Genomic DNA, 25,463 nt, shown 5'->3' on the forward strand with positions numbered 1-25,463 from the left:
TACAAACCTTTTTCAATAAAATTGTTGTTTGGCTAATGTTATAAATACTAATTAGCACCAAATGTGATTTTGAGAATTAGAAAAAACTAATTTTCATGTAGCATTAATTCATCCTTCACTACATTCAATTTATTCTTTATTTTAAAACTCCCATGCTGACTAACCAGCATAATTCAGTATCCATGTTATTTTTACCAATTTATTTTCAGACATGCAGGTAACTGTTGCTTGAAATTGCTAAATGATAAAAATAATAGCTCATTTTTGGCAAATGAGCTAAAAGCATCATGACAATTTTTCTGATTAGGCTTAGATTTTATTCATAAAAGGACAAAACAACTACATGAAGTGAAAACTTCAGATGATTTCATCTTGTTTCACGTACTGACCACTTGTTAGGCACAGTCATAATTTTGGGAATAAGAATCATCACATGACAGATAAAGGTCATAGGAGTTCTTCAACAAAACAGTACACAGCGCCTTCAGGTGTCCTGAACTGAGCTACATATGACTCTGGACACAGGGCAGGTCCATCTGGAAACAATAGACAGTGATGAGCAATCTGTTACTTTTCAGAAAGCAGGAAGGGAAGTGATTCACCAGTTACTGCTGTTAATACATATGAAATAAACTTTTCAATTTAGCCTTTTCACAAACGAAATGTAGTGCTCCATTTCCCGAAGATGATTCATATGTCACTTTCAGATATAGTCTATATGGGTTTTACAATACAATCAAACCCCATAGAATTTTCTGGAGTGTGTGTTTTTTTCTTAAAAAACACTTAAAGGCACCACACTTAAAAGCACTCTTCTGGAGTGGAGAAATGGACACAGCTTAATCCCTAGAATGGATGGGTAATTTTTTTTTTTTTTTTTTTTTTTGATATAGAGTCTTGCTCTGTTGCCCAGGCTGGCATGCCATGGAGCCAACACGGCTCACTGCAACCTTGACTCCCCAGGCTTAAGGGATCCTCCCACCTGAGCCTCCTGAACAGCTGAGACTACAGGCACATGCCACTACGTGCGGCTATTTTTTCTGTTTTTTTGTAGAGATGGGGTTCTCACTATGTTCCCCAGGCTGGTCTTGAACTCCTGGGAGATCTTCCCACCTCAGCCTCCTAAAGTGTTGGGATTACAGATGTGAGCCAAAAAGGGCTGGCTGGCAATTTTTTTTTTTTTTTTTTGAGATGCAGTCTCACTCTGTCACCCAGGCTGGAGTGCAGTGGCGTGACCTCGGCTCTCTGCAAGCTCCGCCTCCCGGGTTCACACCATTCTCCTGCCTCAGCCTCCCAAGTGGCTGGGACTACAGGCGCCCGCCATCACGCCCGGCGAATTTTTTGTATTTTTAGTAGAGACGGGGTTTCACCGTGTTAGCCAGGATGGTCTCAATCTCCTGATCCCATGATCCGCCCACCTTGGCCTCCTGAAGTGCTGGGATTACAGGCGTGAGCCACCGCGCCCGGCCCTGGTTGGCAATTTTTATCAAAACTTTAAATGTACATACCCTTGACTTAGCAGTTCTACTTCTGGAAATTTATTCTAAGAAATTACTTGCATAAAGAATATATGTAAGGCTGGAGAGAACAATTCCAGTTCATCCATACACTGAAATACCATGGAGCTACTAAAAAAAAAAAAAAAAAAAAAAAAATTGAGAAATCTAGATGTACTGACACCTTGTAATATTGTTCAAGTAAAAAAGATGAGGTGCAGAACTGTAGGTATGATTCTATTTATGGTAAAAAATATTCTTTTTTTATGCATGATTCTATTTGTGTTATGCATGATTCTATTTATGTAAAAGAAGTGTTTGTTATATATGTACAGAAGCATTTAGAAGACTATGTATCAAATACTTCTAGGGAGTAGGCTTGTACAGAAGGGGAGATTTTCACATTTTGCTTCATATACCTTTGTATTTTAATTTTGTAAAATGGCTACATAGCACTTTAAAAATTGAGATAAAATTCACATAAAATCTACTCTTGCCAGGTGTGGTGGCTCACGACTGTAATCCAAGCACTTTGGGAGGCCGAGGCAGGTGGATCACTTGAGGTAGGGAGTTCGAGACCAGCCTGACCAACATGGAGAAACCCCGTCTCTACTAAAAAAAAAATACAAAATTCACCGGGCGTGGTCACGCATGCCTGTAATCCCAGCTACTTGGGAGGCTGAGGCAGGAGAATGGCTTGAACCTGGGAGGCAGAAGTTGTGCTGAGCAGAGATCGTGCCATTGCACTCCAGCCTGGGCAACAAGAGTGAAACTCCATCTCAAAAAAAAAAAATAATTAAAAAAAAATCCACTCTTTTTAAAGGGTATAATTTATGATTTTTAGTACATTCACAAAGTCGTGCAGCCATTAACCACTACCTAATTCCACATTTCACCACCCCCAAAAAGAAACAGTATACCCCATAATAGTCATTCCTCATTCTCCCATGTTTGCAGTCCCTGGGAACCACTAATCTGTATTCCATCTCTATGGATTTGCCTCTCTGAACAATTCATATAAATGGAATCATACAATATGTGACCTCTGTGCCTGGCATATTTTCCAGGCTCATACACATTGGCATATGTATCAGTAATTCATTCCTTTTTATGACTATATATTACTTTAATACAAAATCTGTAAACAGGTCTGATTTTTAAAATACTCAGAAACAACTTACCCTTCTGTACCAATTACTTTATAGAAACTCAACAAAAACTCTAAATCCAGTCTCCATATTAAAGTGCAGTTTCTGTCTCCCAACTCCTAATACTGTCTTCATTATCTAGTCTCTCAGGTTCCATTTAAAAGGTTACCCACTCAAACAGTACTCTTGTTTTCATTGGAATATTATTGTTCACACAGTAGAGCTAGCTAGCTCTTTGCCCAGCTGCATTTTATTTTCCCTGCCTCCCCACCACTGCCCGACCACTAGCATAAAAACCCACTTATAGCCACTGAGAGGTATAGGCAAAGGTATCATTTGGATGTTTATGGATCTGCTGTCTTTTGACAAGGATGCAGGTCTGGTTGACTGACTTCAGTACACTGACCATGTGTAGATCATGTCTGCTATCGTGTAACACTTTCCAAATGCCACCATTAACTTATATAGTAATTGGTTATTTTATAGCTTTCATCTTCTGAATAAAAATCACAAATACATTTTTGCTTTACATCATTAATATTCAGTTACCTCATTATTTGAACAAGGCAGTATTATGTAACATTGGTTGATGTATAAAGCAGCATTTTGCCTACACAACTGAGGACTTAGTCTAATATAAAAATATAAAAGGGATTGGGTTTTTCTCTTAAAAAGATAAACTAGCCATCTGCTGGCTAGAGAATTTTCCTAAGAAATTCTACCAGGCCCATCCTTTGGAGGAACTTTAGCAACTGCTGGCGACTGCAGTTGGAAAAACAAACAAACAACAAAAAAATAACAGCTTAAATAGCTTCAATTAGCTAAAGAATAGCACACAACTCCCCATCTCCATATTTTTATAGCAATTAAAATGAGACTTTAAAAATTGGTGGCAATTGAGACTTAATAATGGATTTTAAACACACACAGGCACATATGTGCCAGGCACTACTAGGTAACATTGGCAGTGAAGTACACCATCCTATGTTCCGGAGTTAATTAGAACATGTTACTTGATTTTTTCCCCCCACTCTGCAGGTTAGGAATTGTGTGTATGGAATGAGCATATCCTACTAATTACAACTTTGATTTCTGCCCGGGATGTGACAAACCTCAATATATAAGCACTGTACTAGAAGCACACTGTCCATGGTAATGGGAGTACATTTAAAGATATAAGGTAAAATCCCTTTATGACAATGACAAGGATATTAATCCTGTACCCATATAACCAATCTGATAAATTGTACTAGGAGTTTTGGTTTATTTTCAAAATAACCTTCTAACTAGGTTCCAGAGGATCTGATTTAAACTATGAGTATCTGAACCATGTAATAAAAAAACCAAGATGTAATGCAGTTCGATTGTACTTACAAGATTGCAGTTTCTCTTCATGATAAAACCTTTATATTGTGAAACTTTGAACTGAATTCAAATTCACAATTTTTTTTCTCCCACACTTGTTTAATGAAAAGTTATTAAGCTAGGCATTTTACTCTGAAATAAAGCAAGATTAAAAGGAACACAATACTATTGCTGTTATCAAATAAGCTTCAGTATACACTTTCACAAAAAAGACAAACAAATATGAAAGTCATAAGTCATTTATTGAATGAATAGTATATGCAAGAATACCAATAAAAGGAAACTAATACTACAAACTACAATTTTGAAAATAAAGCCAATATAACAGGAACAAAATATACATAACATGAGAGGAATGTTTGATTTTTGACCCATAATGCATTCCTTATCTTTACAATTAACCTAAATGTCTGTTAGAACAAAACTGTATACCTTGGTCTAACTTTAGTGCTTTTTTTAAAAAGCAACAACACTCTAGAAACACTTTTTCTTTTGCTTTGAGATACTTGAGATTCACACATTTGTTCAAGTACACAGATTCTGATTCAATAGCAGATCTACAGATCTTGTTATCTCTTAATATCTTGAGTAGCATGTACTTCTGAGCAAGTACTATCTGAAATTCTAAAACTGCTGATCCTTGAAATAAAATTTACCTCAGTTGTGGGTTTTTAATAACTTGAGATGAAAGTAAAATTCACCCCCTACCCCCCTCCCCGCCAGGAACAAAGAGCTCTTATTAAAAGTATAGAAACTCAAGTCTATCTTTCTACTCTAAAGAACATTTCCTACTAACATTTCTGGTAAGGCAATAAATGCTCCAGAATAATCTTCAATATACGCTTGCAAAGATTACACTGTTTAATATCAATAACAAAAAACAAAACAATAAAAGAAAAAAGAAAGAAAGAAAAAAGACGCTTCAAAATTTCAGGCTAAAATATGCATAAAAGACAGTAACGGCAGTATTTTTTGAAATGATGTAAATGTTATATACTTATCAAATAATGTCATGCTTATTAAAACTACAGTTAAAGACTTAAGAGATGTACAGTAAATACACTGCTGAGGTCCATTTTTCTAAATATTAATACCACAATGTAATTACTACCCAGAAGATGATGATGCTACTTGGGAACATAAGTACTGTACAATTTTTACATTGTAAGGCACTTTTACTCAGCATGTGACGAAAACATGATTAGAGAATCAAAACATTGGAGGTTTACAACCAAACATGATTTTTCATGTGAATTCAATTTACATTTGAATTTTTAATGCAAGATTGTTTAGCCAATCACACCACAGTGAGAAAAACAGGTAGTCAGCCACTTATCTAGCCAACCAAAAGGTAAAGTGCTATTCTGGTTGCTAGTGGCAGAAAAAGGGCTGAAGAAACCCATACAAAGTCATACATTTTACTACATAACAAATTCATCAACTGACAGCTATAGTATTTGAACTCCTTTATATAATTATTGACTGGCCATGATTACCCCTGGCACCTTCCATTTTTCCTAAAAAAAAAAAAAAATGATTACAGTAGTTGTTCAAAAATGAAGGAGCTCTGTTGTCCCATGGGTAAGTCTATGGCACACAATGTAAAAAATGATCTAGACACAGTGATTTAAGGATTTTAAAATAATGATTTTCAAGCTGTTGTAAGGAAAGAAAGTACAGATCCTTTGGGAGAAGTCACATAGCTTGGTAAACAAACAGCTAGATCTGTCCTTGCACTTCAAGTCATGAATTTTGAAAATCACATACACACAAAAACCCAATGGCATATTAAGAGCAAAAAGAGAAAACATACAGGGCAACCCACTACTAAAGCTAGTTTCCTTCTAAAAATAGTAAAAGATGGTTAAAATAAAAGCAAGCATTGAGTCCCTTGATTTAAGTAAATGTGTGAATACACACTTGACAAACATGACTTTAAGGGACTCACAGTTTTTAAAAAAAGCAGTCATTAAGCACAGTGTAATTTTCCACCTGTTACATTTTTAAAATGCTGCTCTATCAGATGTAGAATATCTCAATGTACAGTCAAGTTAACATGATTATTCCTTATTTAAAAATCTGCTTTATTGTGGTGGCTTAATAATTCAACTAGTCAAAATCCCTTCCCTTGGTATTGAGGTGCTATGGTAATATCAGGCAGACCACAACTAAAGTTATTTGGTTTTGCCATAAAGAAATGCATAAATGTGCTTCAGCAGGTAAGTGGAAGAAAATATCACTACCTAGAAATGCCAGTGTGAAAACCCTTTCTAAAAAGCTGGGTTCTTAGGCTTTCAAAACCAATTCTGACAATCGATAAAACACCACCAAGCCCTACAAGAAGAAAAGTAGGGCACAAAAGCCTATTTTATAGATAACCAAAGCAATGACTGAAAACATTAAAATATTAAATAAAGTTTCTGAAATAGTGGTCACAAAAGTAAAAATAAATACTGTTTTATGCAAAGACTTTTTTACTCCTACAGCACATGAGACCTCCTTACGTACTCTGCGCCAGTATGGGAAGTGTTCCACACAACAGGGCACTTGAGAGGAACACGTCTCGGACATGATGTCTGAAGTCCTTAGCAAGCAGTAACTCTTTCTTTACATCTTAAAAACATTTAATTTGCTGTTGCCAAATGTTAGTTTAAACTTGAAGGACTCAATCATTTTGCCAGAAGTCCTCTGTATAACATGGAAAGAGAGGAGGTGTGCTGTCAAGAGAATTTTGGCAAAAGCACTGGAGCTCATAGCTTATAATTAGCAGTTGCCTGAGTCCATGCTGGTCAGTGAGAACAACTTTAACAGGAACCAAATGAAAAGCTTTAGCGTACTTCTTGGAAGAGATTTTTAGCATGTGCTGTTAAAGCCAAGAGAAAAAGAAGGTTCTCTTCATTTCTAGCCTCCATTACTTGAGTGTGAAAAAAAAAATCCACAAATTACCATGTGCTGCCACCAGTGGCATGTTTGCATTGTAAAGGAAAATTTGCTTATGCTTTCCTTTGAGTATGGATCCACTAAACAAACTTAAACACTCTAAACAGCAGAACTTTGTTCAGTCCAGAAATATAGCTTACTTTGTTTCATCTGCTTTAACTGTTGACACTATACACAGGGTTAATAGTGTTTCAATTGCTTCCCAGAAACTGCAAACTATAGCTACGTAATATCAACATGTCAAACTCAGCCTTCTAGTGAAGGCTCATAAAACAAACAAGACATTTTTAGGCAGTTCAATGAAGGATCTAAGAGTTGGGCAGTAAAAAGTTACAAACCCTTTTTGATTTTAGAAAACAGTGAAAAAAGAATAGTAGTTATGGATGTCTTATTCATTCCCAGTTTTCTAACTCTGTCCCATGAACCTGTTTAAAAGATGATAAAAAAATGTAAAATATGATGCTTGAGGGGAACACAATCAATATAATGTTATTGAGGAGTGTGATTATCTTATTGATTTGACATTACAACTATACTTATTGATAAAGCAGATAGCTTGTTTTTACGGTTACAAAATCAGCTAGTTAAAAAAAAAAAAACAACTACTATGCAAGCCTACAAAATCCTCAGCATTTTAGTAACATGCTCTTAACTAAACATAATAGGATTAAAAAAATCTTACTGCATACCATTACTTCAACATGTATATATCAGTGTGTATTGTATCCTCACAACAGATCCCATATAATTAACTTTCATACCTAGTTTCCATTAAGTTGCTGCTGAGTTAGTTGTTGCTGATCAATTTCTACTTTTCCTCGGCTTTTACTCTCTCGTTCCTCATCTTCTTCATCTCTCTCATCATTTCCGCTATGATTTTTACAGTATAATCTACAACGATGAAAAACAAAAATCTCAAAATGCTTTGTCACTGTTGAACATTCCTACTAACATTAGTGGATGAGGCTAGTGCCCATTTAAAACATGGGTTTCCTCATCCACACTTTAAAAAATACTCCCCAATTAGTTACAGACCCTTTTTTTTTTTTTTTTTTTTTTTTTGAGACGGAGACTCGCTCTGTCGCCCGGGCTGGAGTGCAGTGGCCGGATCTTAGCTCACTGCAAGCTCTGCCTCCCAGGTTTACGCTGCCTCAGCCTCCCGAGTAGCTGAGACTACAGGCGCCCTCCTAGATTTTTGTATTTTTTTAGTAGAGACGGGGTTTCACCGTGTTAGCCAGGATGGTCTCGATCTCCTGACCTCGTGATCCGCCCATCTCGGCCTCCCAAAGTGCTGGGATTACAGGCTTGAGCCACCGCGCCCGGCCACAGACCCATTTTTATCTAAAAGATAGGAAAACACACTATTATTGAGATAATAAAAGTTCATTTGAAACAAAATCTCTGGTTTAAGATGACAGTTATCATAAAGCAATTCCTCATTTTGCCCAATGAGATTAAAAGCAAAGTTTTGGCCAACTTAAAGATACCAACCTTCAGGTATACTGATGAAATAATCAAATTCTATAAATTTGTTTCATATATTTAATTTAAAATCACATTTCAGGAAATATATATTCTATCTATACTGCTGCCTTCTGCTCACATTTGATGAAACAATTTTACTCAAACTCTTCAAATGTCTTTTCATTATCAGCATCCTAGCCTTCACTGGAATACCTACATGAGTCATCTAACAGTTTTCCGGCACTGCATTTGGCTATGTCTCTTTTAATCTAGACTGGTCCTTCCAACTTCTTGTTTTTACATGACACTGACTTTTTAGGATGAGATCAGACCAGACAGTCTGTCAACTGTAGCACATTCTGGACTTGTCTAATTGTGGTACTGTTTTATTTGATTCTCTCTTGCCCTGTATTTCCTATACACTGGGAATAAGGTCTAAGGGCTTGGTCACCTTCAGGTTCAGCTTTTCTTTTACAGTCAAGACATTTTGTAGGTAATCCTGCATACTTCAGGAGGCATCTAATTTCAAAATATCCTGCTATTGGGTAACACTATGTTTGATCATTTGGTTAAAGTAGTGGTGATGGCCAGATTTCTCCATTGTAAAGGTAGGTTTTCCCCTTTAAATCTGGCAAGTTATCTCTGGAGTGACACTTTATCATGCTTGGTTCTAATCTTTTACTTGGGTATACAGACTGTATATTTAAAATTCATTAAGTTTTTAATAAAAATCATAATATAGGTGATTTGGACAATCAAACAAGGGCAGGCTGATTTGAGCCCTTTTTTTCTTTTTGTATTATACTTTAAGTTCTAGGGTACATGTGCACAACGTGCAGGTTTGTTACATATGTATACATGTGCCATGTTGGTGTGCTGCACCCGTTAACTTGTCATTTACATTAGGTATATCTCCTAATGCTATCCTTCCCCCCTCCCCCCACCCCACGACAGGCCCCGGTGTGTGATGTTCCCCACCCTGTGTCCAAGTGTTCTCATTGTTCAATTCCCACCTATGAGTGGGAGGCGATTCCTCAGTTTTATGTCTATTATACATAAGACGACAATGGAAGAATGCTTAGAACATGTTCACTGGATGCCCTCTTGTGGTCAGCAATAGATAAAAGAAATCATCTAGGAATTCACATGTCTAGTTTAGATTACCTAAACTAGGTCTAATATTTAAGTAGAATAAAAGGCAGAGGTGGGGTTCAGGACACAGTGGACAACAATAACAACTGACTTTAATTTAGTTTTGTTCATTATTTTTCTTTTTAGTCTTAAAACATTTTCAATAACTTTCAAAGAGCTAGGGAGAATTTGTACACTTCAAATACTTATTGGGAACTACCTTTTTACATTTTTAAATCATGAGTTTAAATATCAAGAGTGAGATTCCTACACAATAGCACCTACGAAGAATCTTCCCATAAAATATAACCTGAATCTAATTAAACTTCTGAACCAACTTCTAGTTTACAAGAAATGAGAGAGAGGGATAGAGACACAAGTTAAATTACATCATGAAATGGCAAAGAGACAAATCTAGAATGTGGGACTTAGGACAATTTATCGAGGCTCTTCAATAAGTAAAGGGACAAGTACGTCCGTATTTAGACTTAAGAGACATATCAAATGCAATGGATGGACCTTGCATATATCCAGATTTGAACAAATTAAGTCTAAAATGAGATTTTTTTTATACAACTGGGCAAATGTGAAAATGGATTGGGTATAAGATGATACTAAGAAATAATTGTTAATTTTACAAAGTGTGACAATGGAATAATAATTATATAATGACAAGAGACCTGGAATTTTGCTTTAATATATATACTTCAGGAAAATAAACAATTAGATAAAGCAACTGTGGCAATAACTTGGTAACTGCTGATATGAGGACTTGTTATACTATTCTGTTTTTGTTTACATTTGAAAATCATCTTTTTAATAGAAAGTTTCCTCTAAAAGGACAAGTGCTTTGTTGTTGGAGCAACTTTTAATCATTTTACGGGATTAGTTTTTACTTGCAGAATATTTCCCATAGGCCCTTATATGGCCTTCACTAGTCTAGGTGCCAAGGTCACAGGTGTCAACTGGTCAAACAAGGTCCCTGCTGTCACAGAACTCCGTTTTTTTTTTTTTTTTTTTGAGACGGAGTCTCCTTCTTTCGCCCAGGCTGGAGTACAGTGACACCATCTGGGCTCACTGCAAGCTCCGCCTCCCGGTTCACACCATTCTCCTGTCTCAGCCTCCCGAGTAGCTGGGATTACCGGCGCCCACCACCACGCCTGGCTAACTTTTTGTATTTTTAGTAGAGATGGGGTTTCACCGTGTTAGCCAGGATGGTCTCGATCTCCTGACCTCATGATCCACCCACCTCGGCCTCCCAAAGTGCTGGGATTACAGGCATGAGCCACCGCGCCCGGCCAGAACTCCATTTTTTATGGTGGGAGGCTGACATTTTAAAAGAATCCATATTTAAATGGTTAAAAATACAATAAATACAATAAAACAGGATAAACATAAATAACAATTATTATGTACCCCTCCCTCGTCTTTCGAATAGGAATACAGTCAGGACCCAGAAAGGGCTGGTAAGGAAGAAAAGCCATAGTCAGGAGACAGGGAAGCCATTTCTTTTTTTTTTTTTTTTTTTTTTTGAGACGGAGTCTCGTTCTGTCGCCCCAGGCTGGAGTGCAATGGCATGATCTCGGCTCACTGCAAGCTCCGCCTGCCTCAGCCTCCCGAGTAGCTGGGGACTACAGGCGCCCACCACTGTGCCTGGCAAATTTTTTGAAGTTTTAGTAGAGACAGGGTTTCACCGTGTCAGCCAGGATGGTCTCGATCTCCTGACCTCGTGATCTGCCTGCCTTGGCCTCCCAAAGTGCTGGGATTACAGGCGTGAGGCACCGCACCCAGCCAGGGAAGCCATTTCATTCAGAAATATTCTTCCCTGTATTTCCTCCTATTTGTCCCTTCTTCTCTTGCCAAACTACCCACCTATATGGGTTCTCATTTGAACTCAATGGTCTCTATCTGGAATCTACATTACAAGTGGATTGCAGAAACAAATCTCAATAGGAAAAAAATAAAAGAGCAATTCAAATCATTATGGATCCAAGTACAAATATTTTTGTTTTGAGAGGGTCACTGAAATACAGTTGTCTAATAGCTAAAAAGCAAAAACAACCTAGATGTCTGAAAAAGAAACCAATAGAATAAACTGATATACCTATATAATGGAATACCATGCAATCACTAAAATAGATGTAGGCTGGGCACAATGGCTCATGCTGTAATCCCAGCATCTTGGGAGGCTGGGGCGGGTGGATCGCTTGAGCCCAGGAGTTTGAGACTAGACTGGGCAACATGGTGAAATCTCGTCTGTACAAAAAAAAATCAGCCGGGTATAATGGAGTGCCCTTGAGGTCCCAGCTACTTGGGAGGCTGAGGTGAGAGGACCACCTGAGCCTGGGAGGTTGAGGCTGCAATGGGTTGTAATCGCACCATTGCACTCCGGCCTAGGTGACAGAGTAAGACTGTCTCAAAAAAAAAAAAAAAAAAAAAAAAACAAACAAAAAAAAACCCCAAAATCAAAAAAAACCAAGATGTAAAATTGATTAATGTCACACAAAAATGTCTCAGATAAGTGGAAAAGAGATTATAAAACGGCATAGATAAGAAAATCTTTTTTTTTTTTTTTTTAAGAAAGCAAAGGAATAAAAGGATGGCTGCCCCATAGGCAGAGCAACAGAAAATCTTGTTTTTATAAATACATGCACATAATCACATAAACGTCTAAGAGAAAACATTCCAAAAGATTTAAAATTATTACCTCTGCATGGTAGAATTAAAGTTGACATTAAGTATTTTTTCTCATCTATATTTCCATTTTTCTTCCAAAATGAAAATGGAAATATTTTCCATTTAAAACTATTATAATAAAAGCATCTAAAAGTTACATTTTAAATATAATAGTTCTCCATATAATCTGATTTTGGATATTTAAAATCAGCCTGTTATTTTAAAATGTTAATGGCTACTTTAATAATAATATACTGCTCATGAAGATATTCAAACAACCACAGAATCCTATCATGGAGAATATAAACTTGCCTCTTCTCCTCCATCCCTATGTAACTAATGAGAAGTAATATAACCATTAAGCTTGTTGAATACGTTTCTAGAGATTTTTCTACGTACACAAAAACATACACACATATATGTGGAAGGAGACCTTAAGGAGGGGTGAGCAGAAGGATGGTGATGTGGGTCTTTGACGACACTGAAAAATTGCCTACCACATCTGGATTGCTTTTCTCTGCATGTCTTTTAGGTGAGAAAGCAACCCTCTCTCTTGTTAAGCTGCTATTTTTTTTTTCTGTTATATAAAGTAAACACAACCATTACAAGTGAAAATTATATCACATTTAGCCTTTCAAATAAAACTGTCAAAAAATTTGGATTTGATCAAAATTATACCAAATTTATACATTTGGTGAGAATAGGTGTCTTTCAAAGCTGAGTTTTCTATCAAGGAACATAATACATTTCACCACTCATTTCAGTCCTTTGTAAAATGCAATTTTTGGCCAGGTATGGTGGCTCACAGCTGTAATCCCAGCACTTTGGGAGGCGCAGGTGGGTGGATCACTTGTGTCCAGGAGTTTGAGACCAGCCTGGACAACATGGTGAAACCTTGTCTCTACAAAAAATAGCAAAAATTAGCCAGGCATGGTCACGTGTACCTGCAGTCCCAGCTACTCGGGAGGCTGAGGTGGGAGGATCACCTGAGCCCAGGAGGTCGAGGCTGCAGTGAGCCATGATCATGCAGTGGCATTCCAGCCTGGGTAACAGAGTGAGACCCTGTCTCCCCACCCACACCCCAAAACAAAGCTTTGTATGTGTGCTTTTTTTTTTTTAAAGAGAAAAGAAATATTTTATTTTCAAACATGACTTGCTCTCTTAGATGCAGCTGTGTGTGCTTTTTTTAAATGGAAAAAATTCATCTTTAGTGTATGTGTGTTTGGCGGGGTATGGCAGACGATTTTCGTTTACATTTTCTAACTAGTTAATACTGGAATTGCTTTTTAAAAGTCATCTCACATTCAGCAACCTTACTGAGCTCTTACTAATTTTAATAAATTCAAAGTTGATTCCTTTGAATTTTCTTGGTAGACAATGATATAAGTAACAAGTATTGACCATTTTATTACACACTTTTATTTATTTTTATTTTTATTTTTATTTGAGATGGAGTTTCGCTCTGTTACCCAGGCTGGAGTGCAGTGGGGCAATCTAGAGGCCGGTCTCAAACTCCTGACCTCGTGATCTGCCAGCCTCAGCCTCCCAAAGTGTTGGGATTACAGGCGTGAGCCACTGTGCCTGGCCTTATTTTTTAAGTTGAGACAGGGTCTCACTATGTTGCCCAGGCTGGTTTCTACTTCCAGGGCTCAAGCGATTCTCCAGTGTGGGCCTCCTGTGTAGCTGGGGCTACAGGCGTGTGCCACTTTGCGTGGCTAATTTTTAAATGTTGTGTAGAGATGGGTCTTACTGTGTTGCCCAGGTTGGTCTCGAATTCCTGGCCTCAAGCAATCCTCTTGCTTCGGCCTCCCCAAGTGTGGGATTATAGACATGAGCCACTGCACTGGGCCTCTTTCTTTTTGTCTTGCATCAGCTTAACCCTCTAGAAGAATGTTAAAAGTCATGCTAGTAGTTGGCATCTTTGTCTTCTTCCTAATCTGAATTAAAGTATAGTCTAATGGTTTTCAATTAGAGATGAACATAAGAATCACTTGGGGAGTCATAAAGTGCATGGTTTGGGCCCCAACCCAGACCTACTAAATTTAAATCTCCACGGGTAGGGCTCAGGCATGAACATTTTAAAAGAGGGTCTTATCCACCCCACAGTGATTCTGAGGCTCACTCCTGGTTAAGAACCATTGCTCCTTTACTTTAACAACAAATAAGCTATTTGTTGTTGTTTTTCTCATAAACACCTATTAAGATTCCTAGCTTACCAAGAGCACTTGTTACTTTAAAATTCAGAAACTGATGTTGAATGTTATCAAATGTCTTTTCACCATCTATAAGGAAGGTGATAAGATTTTTATTTACTCTACTAACAAATTATATTAATATATTTCCTAATTTTGAACAGTCTTTTTTCTTTCTATTTTTAAAATTATATAGAGACGAGAGTCTCGCTTTGTTGCCTGCACTGATCTGGAACTCCTGGCCTCAAGCAATCCTCTCACCTAAGCCTCCCAAAGTGTTGAGATTATAAGTGTGAGCCACTGTGCCCAGCCTGAACAGTCTTTCAATTCTTAGAATACAGACCTGGATTTGATTTACTAATATTTTATTTAAAATTTTTGTATATTTATAAAAGTGAGATTGTGGCTGGGCAAGGCTCATGCCTGTAATCCTAGCACTTTGGGAGACTGAGGCAGGGAGATCACTTGAGCCCAGGAGTTTGAGACCAGTCTGGGCAACATAACAAGACCCCTCCTCAAAAAAAAAAAAAAAAGTTAAAAAAATTAGCTTGGCTATAGTCCCAGCTGCTTGGGAGGCTGAGGTGGGAGGATCACGTGAGGCCAGGAGGTCAAGGCTGTAGTGAGTCATGATCACACTACTGCACTCCAGCCTGGACAACAGAGTCAGATCCTGTCTCAAAGCAAAAAAAAGGGAGACTGGTCTACAGTTGGTTTGTTTGTCTTTTAACGTATCTTTGTTAGGTTTGGTACCACAGTTATGTAAGCTTTACAGAATGAAGCAGTAAGTTTTCCATCTCTTGCTATGTGCTGGATCTCTTAAATAACATTGGGATTATTTGTTCCTTAAAGGTTTTATAGAACTCCCTTGAAAACATTTGTGCCTTGATTATTAAACAGAATTTGGCAAATTTTATTATATAGCATAGCACCTTATGTAAGCACCCAAATGGCTTGGTGACTGCTTGTGCACATTGTCTTTTACACAGAATACTAGACCCAGAAGTTATTGGTTTATTGCATTCTAGGCATGTGAGAGTAAGGAAGTGCTTTACAACTCTGGACAGCAAATAAAAACTTCAGGAGTCCCTGCCAACTTATACTCCAGTTGATTAAACAAATGGAACCATTACATTAACACCACCTAGCCCAAGGCAGCACAGGTAAGTGGAAGACCCATAAAAAAGAGGGTGACCCCCAAACCCAAATCTTCAAACTTTATTTTTTCACCATCTTCTCAAGAGAACCTTTTGCCTTCTATCTATCACATCCTATTCTAAGCTACCAATAATTCTCACCTGGACCACCAGCACTAGCCTCCTAACACATCTCCCCATTTCCACCTCTGCTTGTGTCTCACCCAGGGCACTTGCATAGTGTTCTCTCTGCCCAGAATACCTCTCCCAACCAAGGCTCACCTTTGTCCTTAATATCTCAGCTTAAAGCTGAGCACTATTTCCTTCAGAAAATTCTTAAAGACTCCCCACTACAGACTAGGTTACCTCTTCCTTCTTACATGCTCTCATAACACTTTGTAACTTCTCTGGAACACTTATGCTGCTATGTTGTAATTGCATATTTGGCCACTTAAATAATAGGTCTCTCCCAATAGATTGTAAGCTTCTTGTTGCCCAGGCTGGAGTACAATGGCACAATCTTGGCTCACTGCAACCTCTCCCTCCTGGGTTCAAGCGATTCTCCTGCCTCAGCCTCCTGAGTAGCTGGGATTACAGGTGCCTGCCACCACACCTGGGTAATTTTTGTATTTTAGTAGAGACAGGGTTTCACCATGTTGGTCAGGCTGGTCTCGAACTCCTGACCTCAGGTGATCCACCCGCCTTGGCCTCCCAAAGTGCTGGGATTACAGATGTGAGCCACCGCACCCGGCCCAGTGTATGTAGTTTTGATCACTGTTATATGCTCAGCTTCAAGCACAATGGCTGGCACACAGGAAGCATAACTAACATTGGATGGATGAATGCTAATCCAGGGATATGTACTCAGAGGAAAATGCCAATTGTAGTACTCATTCCTTACACAATGTGCTCAGTATTCTATTCTATACTTAACTAAATATCACCTAAGAATAGAGATTGAGTAATAAACTAATGTCATCTATTTAAGGACAGTTACTAACATGTTTAGGGAAATAGACAATTGTTGTTTTCTTACTTGTAAATTCCTCGTGACATATTTTCAATGTATTTAGCTTTGTCTTGTACTCCACAGTGGTAATGGTAAGTCTTAACACAGGCTTTTATTTCACATCCAATAGTAGCACCAGGCTGACTGCAAAGTGTACATTTCTGTATAAGGAAAGAGAAATAATTGTAAGCAGTATTTCAAGAAAACAGCAGCCATTTTCTATTGAAAAAGAATACACTGAAATTATCACATAGCATATAACTGAAATAACGCTGCAACTGAAACCATACTTTGATAAGCCCTCTAATATTGCCATCCCCTGATGTTTCTATTATTTAACATTTATAAACTGCCGGCTTGTTAGAAAAACTACTGACCATCCCAGGTCTGACATCTAAATGTAGATAAGACTCTCCTCAATACTGCCAAATACACAAAAAAATGATGTTGTATATTTTAGTGGTTGGTTTCTTTCCCTCCCTAAGATCAGATCCTTTCCTATTATGATTAGGGGAAAGAATAAGAAACCAGAAAAGCAGTTCCCCCACAGAGGAATCACTACCAGTAGACAAAAGTGCAGAGGGCGACTAAAGGGGCTGAAATCTTTTCAAGACTTCTCAGTTTGGTCTAGATAAGCCTTGCCTGAAGAATGTTCGGAGATTAAAAGGTAACTGTTGAAAAAGGGGTTTCAAGTCAAATAAGTTTGAGAAAGGATAGGTTAAGCAGATAACTTTATTGCAGGACTTCTCACAGCCTTTTCTCCAAGGGTGGGGGCACAGAGTAAACAGTTTTCAAGTTTATTGAAATCTAGATGCCCTTTTATCTCTGGAGGGGTGGGGGAACATCTTGATGAACTAACTTCCTTTAGAGCACACTTGGGGGAAATTCTAGGTTAGTGTTTACCCCAACCCTCAATGGTACAGAGGTAAACAATAAGTTGGCAAGATAATTGAATTGCTATCTTAGTCACCTATTTGAACTTTAGCTGTATTATACAACACTGCTCTGAATAATACAATAAAGTGGTTTTTCCTTTTTTCAGTACCACAGGCTCTGTTATAAAAGTTTCCTTTTCAGCTGGATGCTCACGCCTGTAATCCCAGCACTTTGGGAAGCCGAGGCGGGTGGATTGCATGAGGTCAGGAGTTCATGAGAAGCCTGGCCAACATAATGAAACCCTGTCTCTACTAAAAATACAAAAATTATCCAGGTGTGGTGGTGCATGTTTGTAATCCCAGCTACTTGGGAAGCTGAAGCACGGGAATCACCTGAACCCGGGAGGCAGAGGTTACAGTGAGCCAAGATCGCGCCACCGCACCCCAGCCTGCGCGACAGAGTGAGACTCTGTCTCAAAACAACAACAACAAAGAAGGCCTATATGAAACAAGTGCCACAAATTTTAGTAATTGATGAAGCAAGATGATGGATAGATACGTGTTACTAGGCTTTCCAATTGTGGTATGTTTGAAAATTTCCCAACAAAAAATTTAAAAATTAATTTCTAGAGACAACTGACATATTATAGCATTCATAAGCTATAAAGGAGTAAGTGATCAATAAAGATGCCAATATTTCTTAGAGCTACTTGTTGGTAATTCAGTATGTTTAACAACATGAGACTAAGGTGTATTTTATATTATTTTATTTAAAAAAACTTTTAACGCTATGACAAACATTTTAAGAGGCAGTCCTGTGTATGTGTACTTTAAAAAGAAAGCCCTGAAAAAAATTTCCTTTAAGCAAGCTTACACAATGTAACATTTTAAACTTAATAAAGTTTGTCACATTCATATCTTCATTTATTTTATTGTTAAAGGCTTGCAAATGCCTTGAAATGTATATAAATCTCAGTATAATCCTCTTAAGTAATGAAGTTACATAGAAAGAGAAATAAGTTTCAGTAACATCAACATCCTTTATTATATTACAAATAAGTCAATATACTTTGCTTTAACATATGAACTACTTTATATTAAATTTTCTGATGACTGGATAAATTTGGGATGTACTCTAAATTTAAAGCAGCAAGTCAAGTGTAATGTTGCATAACAAATATAAAAACTACAGACCATTCTTTTTCCTCGCTTAATCTCCTGAAGTACAGTTTTAATATCAAAGTCTCCAAATTCTGCTCTTGATGTTGTTGTGAGCTGGACTGTGCCAGAAGAAAACAACTAGAGAAGAAAAATGCAGGAACATTAACATTCAGAATCCTTATGAGAAAAACATTAAATGTGATAACAAGTGTGTTATATTTAATTTCCGAAGAAAGATAATCTTTCCTTAATAATCAAGTATCTGCTCAAATATTTTTAATATATTTACATGTCTGATTAAAATACAGCCAAAATTATGGACATTGAAATAAAAATGAAGATTGCCAGTGTGAAGCCAAGATTAAATCGCTTCAAGCAATGAAAATTTCAACAATGTCACTCTATTCTCAACTATTTTACATTTCCACAAAGTTTTAAAAAACAGTTTAAATTGGCAAATTTCAACCATAGATGCAGATCAGAATCACCTGGGGGATTTTGTTTTTCAAACTAGATACATATGAGATGTATTCCACAGGGTTCCTAGATGCACATATTTTGGAAAAAGCTCACCAGGTAAATATGATATGTACTCTGGTTAAGAACCTGTGACATAAATAATGTAATTTTAAAAACCTTATCAATGAGATGAGTCATTCAATACACTCTAAGTCAAAGATATTTATGTATACTGTAAGTCAGGCATGGATCTAAGGATGTCAAGATAAAAACTTATTCTTATCTTCAAGGAATTTAAGAGTCTGTTAGGGAAGATAAGTTCATAAATGAATAACTGTAATACAGTGTGTTAAGTACAACAGAGATAATTATTAGGTTATAGTAAAAGTCTAAAATATATTTCATGACATGCTTATAAAGACAAAATTTTTACAGTTATGAAATAATTAATTACACATTATCCTAACTACAGTAACTATAATTAGAATTACTTCAAATCCTACTAAAACATAAAGGCTATAATTTAACAAAATCTAAATTTTATTAAGATTTGGGATTACAAGATATACTATTCATAACTCTAAAATACTAATACTTGTGGGGGAAATTTTTTGGTTACTAGCTAAATGATTTTTAAAAAATCATTTGGGCTTTTAGATCACAGGGGAAACAAAGAAAAACAAACAAACAAACAAAATTGGGCTTAAAAGAACCATGGTTACCATGCACTTATAATGGGCAGCTGCCTTCTTGGCATTAAATATATGCAGTTTTCCTCGTGCTTCATTTTCTTCCTCCCCTACATGGCAAAATCCACATTTAGGCCTGGTGTCACTAGGGCTGCTTCTGTGTGGAGACCTATCTCTCTGCAAATGTAAAAGAAAAAAAAAACTTAAAACAAAATCATGAAAATATGCTATCAGTATTTCAAGCTTATTTAACATTTCAAATGATGAACTTCACCTATAGATAGTTTAAATGAAATATTCATGGTGCAACAAAAAGTAAGAATCCAACAGTTTTTTTTACTTACATAGGAACTACTTTCCATTTCGTCTGTTCCATGGGAGGATGTGGACCTGGTATCTTCTGACAGTCCTTTAAAATTAGTTTTTCTTGGCCTTCCTTTGCGACTTTTCTTTTTACTTTTAGGTGATGAGGGCTCCAGTTCGTGTTCATTAAAACTTTCCTCTAAATCAGCTGCTTAAAAATGAACAAAAACCTTTTATGGACCAATCTCAAAATAAGTATTAGTTCATGGGTCTTCAGGACATATGTTTCTCCTTAGAATGAAACTGTCTCCAGAAATGAGGAGAAATGCTCTGTGGTATGCTCAATATAGCAACCCAATGTTTCAGATAAATGCAATAAAAATCAAATACAAATAGTTTAGTAAATTAATTTTTAGAGTTTGCTTTTGTATTTTTTTTTTTTTTAACCATAGGTTTCAAAGAGTTTGTAAAAGTAGAACACTTACCTAGAAAATACACTTATTGTAACTTGGAAAACTAAATGAAAATAAAGTAGATATATTTGTACTATCCAATGTGGTAGCCACTAGCAACATGTGGCTTAAAAAAATTAAGTCAGTTATAATTAAATACAATTAAAACTTCAGTCTCATAGTCACACTGACTGCACTGCAAGAGCTTATTAGCTACATGCGGCTAGTTGCAACTGTATTAGACAGCACATATACAATGTCACTGTCACAAAAAAAGTTCTATTGGATAACATTGGTCTAGATTACTCTTCAAACTATCATGAAAACTGAATGAATAAATTCAACAAGGAAGTCATTTATAATTGAACTAATGGATCAAGTAATTAAACAAATATTAAGTACAAAAAGAATTTCTAATACAAGCAGTAAAAGAAGTATGTTGCTAGTTAGTTGCATATGCTTTAATGAATTAAGCAAAACTTACGCAGAAATTTGAGAACTGCATTTCTCAGTAATCTGAAAAGAATTTCTACCATAATGAAAGGTGTTTCATCAGTAGTTTACTATAAATATTTTATTTATTGAGGGCCTCTGTATAAGATAATGTATTAATATTTAGTGTTTAAAAGGGTAATAAAAACCAAATGTTCACTTGCCATAAGGTCAAACTATGGAAAGTTTTAGGTACGGCTCTAATATCTTCACCATTTTTTCCTTTACCATGTTACTGATTATAATTCTAGAGACTAATTTCTCAATGAGAAACCATATCAACTCCTATGCTCAGATGTTAATATCTTTCCTACTACTTCGAAGGTTGTTTATTAGAAACGAAAGTACACTTATTATAAGAAAAGGGCAATTCAGTTGGTATACCTGAATATATATAAACTAAGGGAACTACAAGTATTAGGTTGTTTGCAAAACAGTTAATAACAATATACATGAGTGCAACTTCACAGAGCTGTGGTAGGACCTGAGGGAGTTAAGGGGAAAAGGTAAAAGTTATTGGATAGTGTTTTATAGGCAACAACATAAATTCATGTGAATAACTTCCTGTGAAGACAGAGAAGTCAATTAAAGATGTTTTCTCTCCTTAACACAATAGCAAATTTCATGTCAGAATATACTACTTAATTTAAATATTCAAATTGACAATCTTTAATACAGGGAATTTCACTAAAAGCTGTCAGAATCACTTGCACTTGGCTGGACACGGTGGCTCACACCTGTAATCCCAGCACTTTGGGAGACCGAGGTGGACAGATCACGAGGTCAGGAGTTCAAGACCAGCCTGGCCAATATGGTGAAACCCCATCTCTACTAAAAATACAAAAAATCAGCTGGGCATGGTGGTGCGCGCCTGTAGTCCCAGCTAATTGGGAGGCTGAGGCAGAAGAATCACTTGAACCCGGGAGGCAGAGGTTGCACTGAGCCAAGATTGTGCCACTGCACGTCCAGCCCGGGTGACAAAGCAAGACTCCATCTCAAAAAAGAATTACTTGCACTTGCCAAATATTAAAATTTCTCAAAATGAAAAATCGTAACCGTTTCAATCATTCTAAGACATCTATGTGTATGTATATATAAAACATTCAGTTTTATACATATGTATACACATATAATATATTCAGTTATCTATTATGAAAATAAGCATCACTAACACCATACATAACACTATTAAATAACATTTAATAGTTGTTTAACAAATAACATTAATAAATAAGATGTTTAATAAATAACATTATTAAACATCTATAAAAATTACTTAAGAACTGATTCCATTATCAAGCCAACATGATTAGTTTCCCACATGGCATATTTGTTCTAAATATGAAATCATTCCACAAAAATTTTTAACAACTTTAACATCAATAGTAAAAGTCACGAAAAATTCATATATTTAACTATATTAGACTTTTGAACTTCTGAAAAGTATAAATTAAAAAGTGGTAAATTTGGGCCGGGTGCGGTGGCTCACGCCTGTAATCCCAGCACTTTGGGAGGCCAAGGTGGGCAGATCACCTGAGATCGGGAGTTCGACACCCTCCTGACTAACATGGAGAAACCTGTATCTACTAAAAATACAAAACTAGCTGGGCATGGCGGCGCATGCCAGTAATCCCAGCTACTCGGGAGACAGAGACGGAAAATGGCATGAACCCGGGAGCTGGAGCTTGCAGTGAGCCAAGAGCACACCACTGCACTCCAGCCTGGGTGACAAAGTGAGACTCCGTCTCAAAAAAAAAAAAAAAAAAAAAAAAAAAAGTGGCAAATTAAAAGGCAGACAATAAACTGGAAAAGGCCGGGCATGGTGGCCAAGGTGGTTGGATCACTTGAGATCAGGAGTTCGAGACCAGCCTGGCCAACAAGGTGAAAACCCATCTCTACTAAAACTCCAAAAAAAAATTAGCTGGGTATGGTGTCGTGTGCCTGTTAACCCAGCTACTAGGGAGGCTGAGGCAGGAGAATCACTTGAACTCAGGAGGCAGAGGTTGCAGTGAGCCGAGATCATGCCACTGTACTCCAGCCTGGGTGACAAAGCAAGACTCTGTCTCAAAAATAAATAAAATAAAATAAAATAAAATAAAATAAAATAAAATAAAATAAAACTGGAAAAATATCTGCTTCTGCTGTACCTCTGACAAAGAATTAGTATCGTTATGACATGATAAGCTCATACAAGATTAAGACCCAAATGGAAAAACAGATCAAGGATATAATCAGATAATTCTCAGAATATAAGTAGTTAATAAGTACAGTTTAAAAATATTTAACTTCTCCAGAACCAAAGTGCAAATTAAGTGATATATCATTTTCACCTATCAAAACAGCAGACTTTAAATAGTTATTAAAAGCTAAAATAAAAACCACAATGAGATACCATCTCACATCAGTCAGGATGGCTATTATTAAAGAGTCAAAAAACAATAGATGCTAGTGAGACTGTGGAGAAAAGGGAACGTTCACACACTGTTGGTGGGAATGTAAATTAGCTCAGCCACTGGGGAAAGCAGTTTGGAAATTTCTCAAAGAACATAAAATGGAACTACTATTTGACCCAACAACACCATTACTGGGTATATATTCAAAAGGAAACAAATCATTCCACCAAAAAGACACATGCACTGGTATGTTCACCACAGCAGTATTCATAATAGCAAAGACAAGGAATCAACCTAGGTGTCCATCAACAGTGGACTGGATAAAGAAAATGTGGTTTGGAGTGGAATGCCCTGCTACATGGAATACCCTGTAGCCATAATAAAGAATGAAATAATGCCCTTTGTGGCAATAAGGATATGGCAGGAACAGAAAACCAAATACAACATGCTCTCACTTATAAGTGGGAGCTAAACACTGGGTTCTCATGGACATGGAGATGGCAGTAATAGAAACTGGGGACTACTAGAGGGAGGAGAGAGGGACAAGGGCAAGGGTTGAAAAACTAACTATTGGGTACTATGCCCAGTACCTGGGTAATGGCATCATTCATACGCCAAACCTCAGTATCACATAATATACTCAGATAACAAACCTGAGCGTGTACCCCCTGAATCTGAAATACAAGTTAAAAAAAAAAAGGTACAATAAACCCAACAAAATATGTGTTAGAAAGAAAATATAAAACAAGTGCCCCTAAATGGAGAGAGAGACTATGTTTCTGAATGAACATGATAGACAGAAAATCAGCTCTCACTAATCTGACTTTATGAAATGAAACTTAAAGTTGATTCTGTGGTCTTCTGGAAAATGGACGAGAATACACAAGATGAAAAAAAGAATACACAAGAGTATCTTTTTGAAAAGAAGATATCAAAATATACTATAAAGCAATAGCAGTTAAACCACTGGCACAAGAATAGACACATACCAGTGGAAGAGAATCTCCAAGTTTGAAAACAGACGCACATGCACATGAAAATTGAAAGTATGGTAATGGCGGCATTTCAGGTGAGTAGAAAAGACATAACGGCACAACTGGCTATCCATCTTTTAAAAACGGATACCTCATACTATATGAAAAAGTTCAGATGGATTAAAAATCTAATTGTAAAGTAAACTATTAATACAATAGGAGAAAATAGAGAATTTTTAAAAATAATCTTGGATCAGGACATGTAAGAAGCCCTAAAGGAAAAGACTGGGAGATTTGACTAAAAATTAGTAACTTTTGTACAGCTAAAGGCACCATAAACTAAGTTAAAAGAAATACATTGGGCCCGGTGCGGTGGCTCAGGCCTGTAACCCTGGCGCTTTGGGAGGCCGAGGCGGGCAGATCACCTGAGGTCAGGAGTTTGAGGCCAGCCTGGCCAACATGGCGAAACCCCGTCTCTACTAAGAATACAAAAATTAGCTGGGCGTGGTGGCAGGGTGCCTGTAATCCCAGCTATTCGGTAGGCTGAGGCAGGAGAATCGCTTGAACTTGGGAGGCGGAGGTTACAGTGAGCCAAGATCGCACCACTGCACTCCAGCCTGGTGACAAGAGCGAAACTCTGTCTAAAAAAATAATAATAATAAATAAATAAATTGGAAGATCATTTGCATATAGTGACAGAATATCTATATTATAGAGAACACCTGCATATCAATTTTAAAAAGACAAACTCTAAGAGAAAAATGCACAAAGACAGGAAAACGCAATTCACAAAAGAAATATAAATGACAAAAAAACATGAACAGACGCCCAACCTCACCAGTGAAAATGGAAATTAAAATTAAATGAAATAATCAGACAAAAAGACTTATACCTAGCACAGGTATGGGAATTTGACACTGTTGGTGGGAACATAAACTGGGTAAACAGTTTCAGAAGCAACGTGACAGTACTCATTCCCCACGTTAAATGCATAGACCCTTTGACTTGGCAATCCCATTTCTAAGACTTTTATCTCATAGAGTCACTCGTGTAAGTACATAAGTATATTATGTATAAGGGAAGGTGCTGCAGTATTATTTGTAATCATGAA

General features: G+C 36.9%; 1 protein-coding gene across 5 annotated transcripts in view; it reads right to left on the reverse strand.

Annotated features, from left to right (window-relative positions):
- Positions 1–4,232: 4,232 nt before the first annotated feature.
- PHF6 (PHD finger protein 6) overlaps positions 4,233–25,463 on the reverse strand; it is a 56,224-nt gene continuing 34,993 nt past the window's right edge. Inside the window, exons 6-11 of one of the 5 annotated variants that reach the window (XM_073013392.1) lie at positions 20,083–20,249; positions 19,772–19,915; positions 18,624–18,728; positions 16,582–16,715; positions 7,711–7,840; positions 4,233–5,526 (exon numbers count right to left, since the gene is read on the reverse strand). In XM_073013392.1, the coding sequence (XP_072869493.1) occupies positions 7,711–7,840; positions 16,582–16,715; positions 18,624–18,728; positions 19,772–19,915; positions 20,083–20,249 (680 nt within the window). In that variant the 3' untranslated portion in view covers positions 4,233–5,526. Of the gene's footprint in view, positions 7,375–7,709; positions 7,841–16,581; positions 16,716–18,623; positions 18,729–19,771; positions 19,916–20,082; positions 20,253–25,463 lie in introns of those variants that run through there. The other 4 variants (XM_007992742.3, XM_007992741.3, XM_007992740.3 and 1 more) reach the window with 4 other exon arrangements.

This window comes from Chlorocebus sabaeus, chromosome X (assembly GCF_047675955.1).
Source record: "Chlorocebus sabaeus isolate Y175 chromosome X, mChlSab1.0.hap1, whole genome shotgun sequence".
Taxonomy (NCBI): domain Eukaryota; kingdom Metazoa; phylum Chordata; class Mammalia; order Primates; family Cercopithecidae; genus Chlorocebus; species Chlorocebus sabaeus.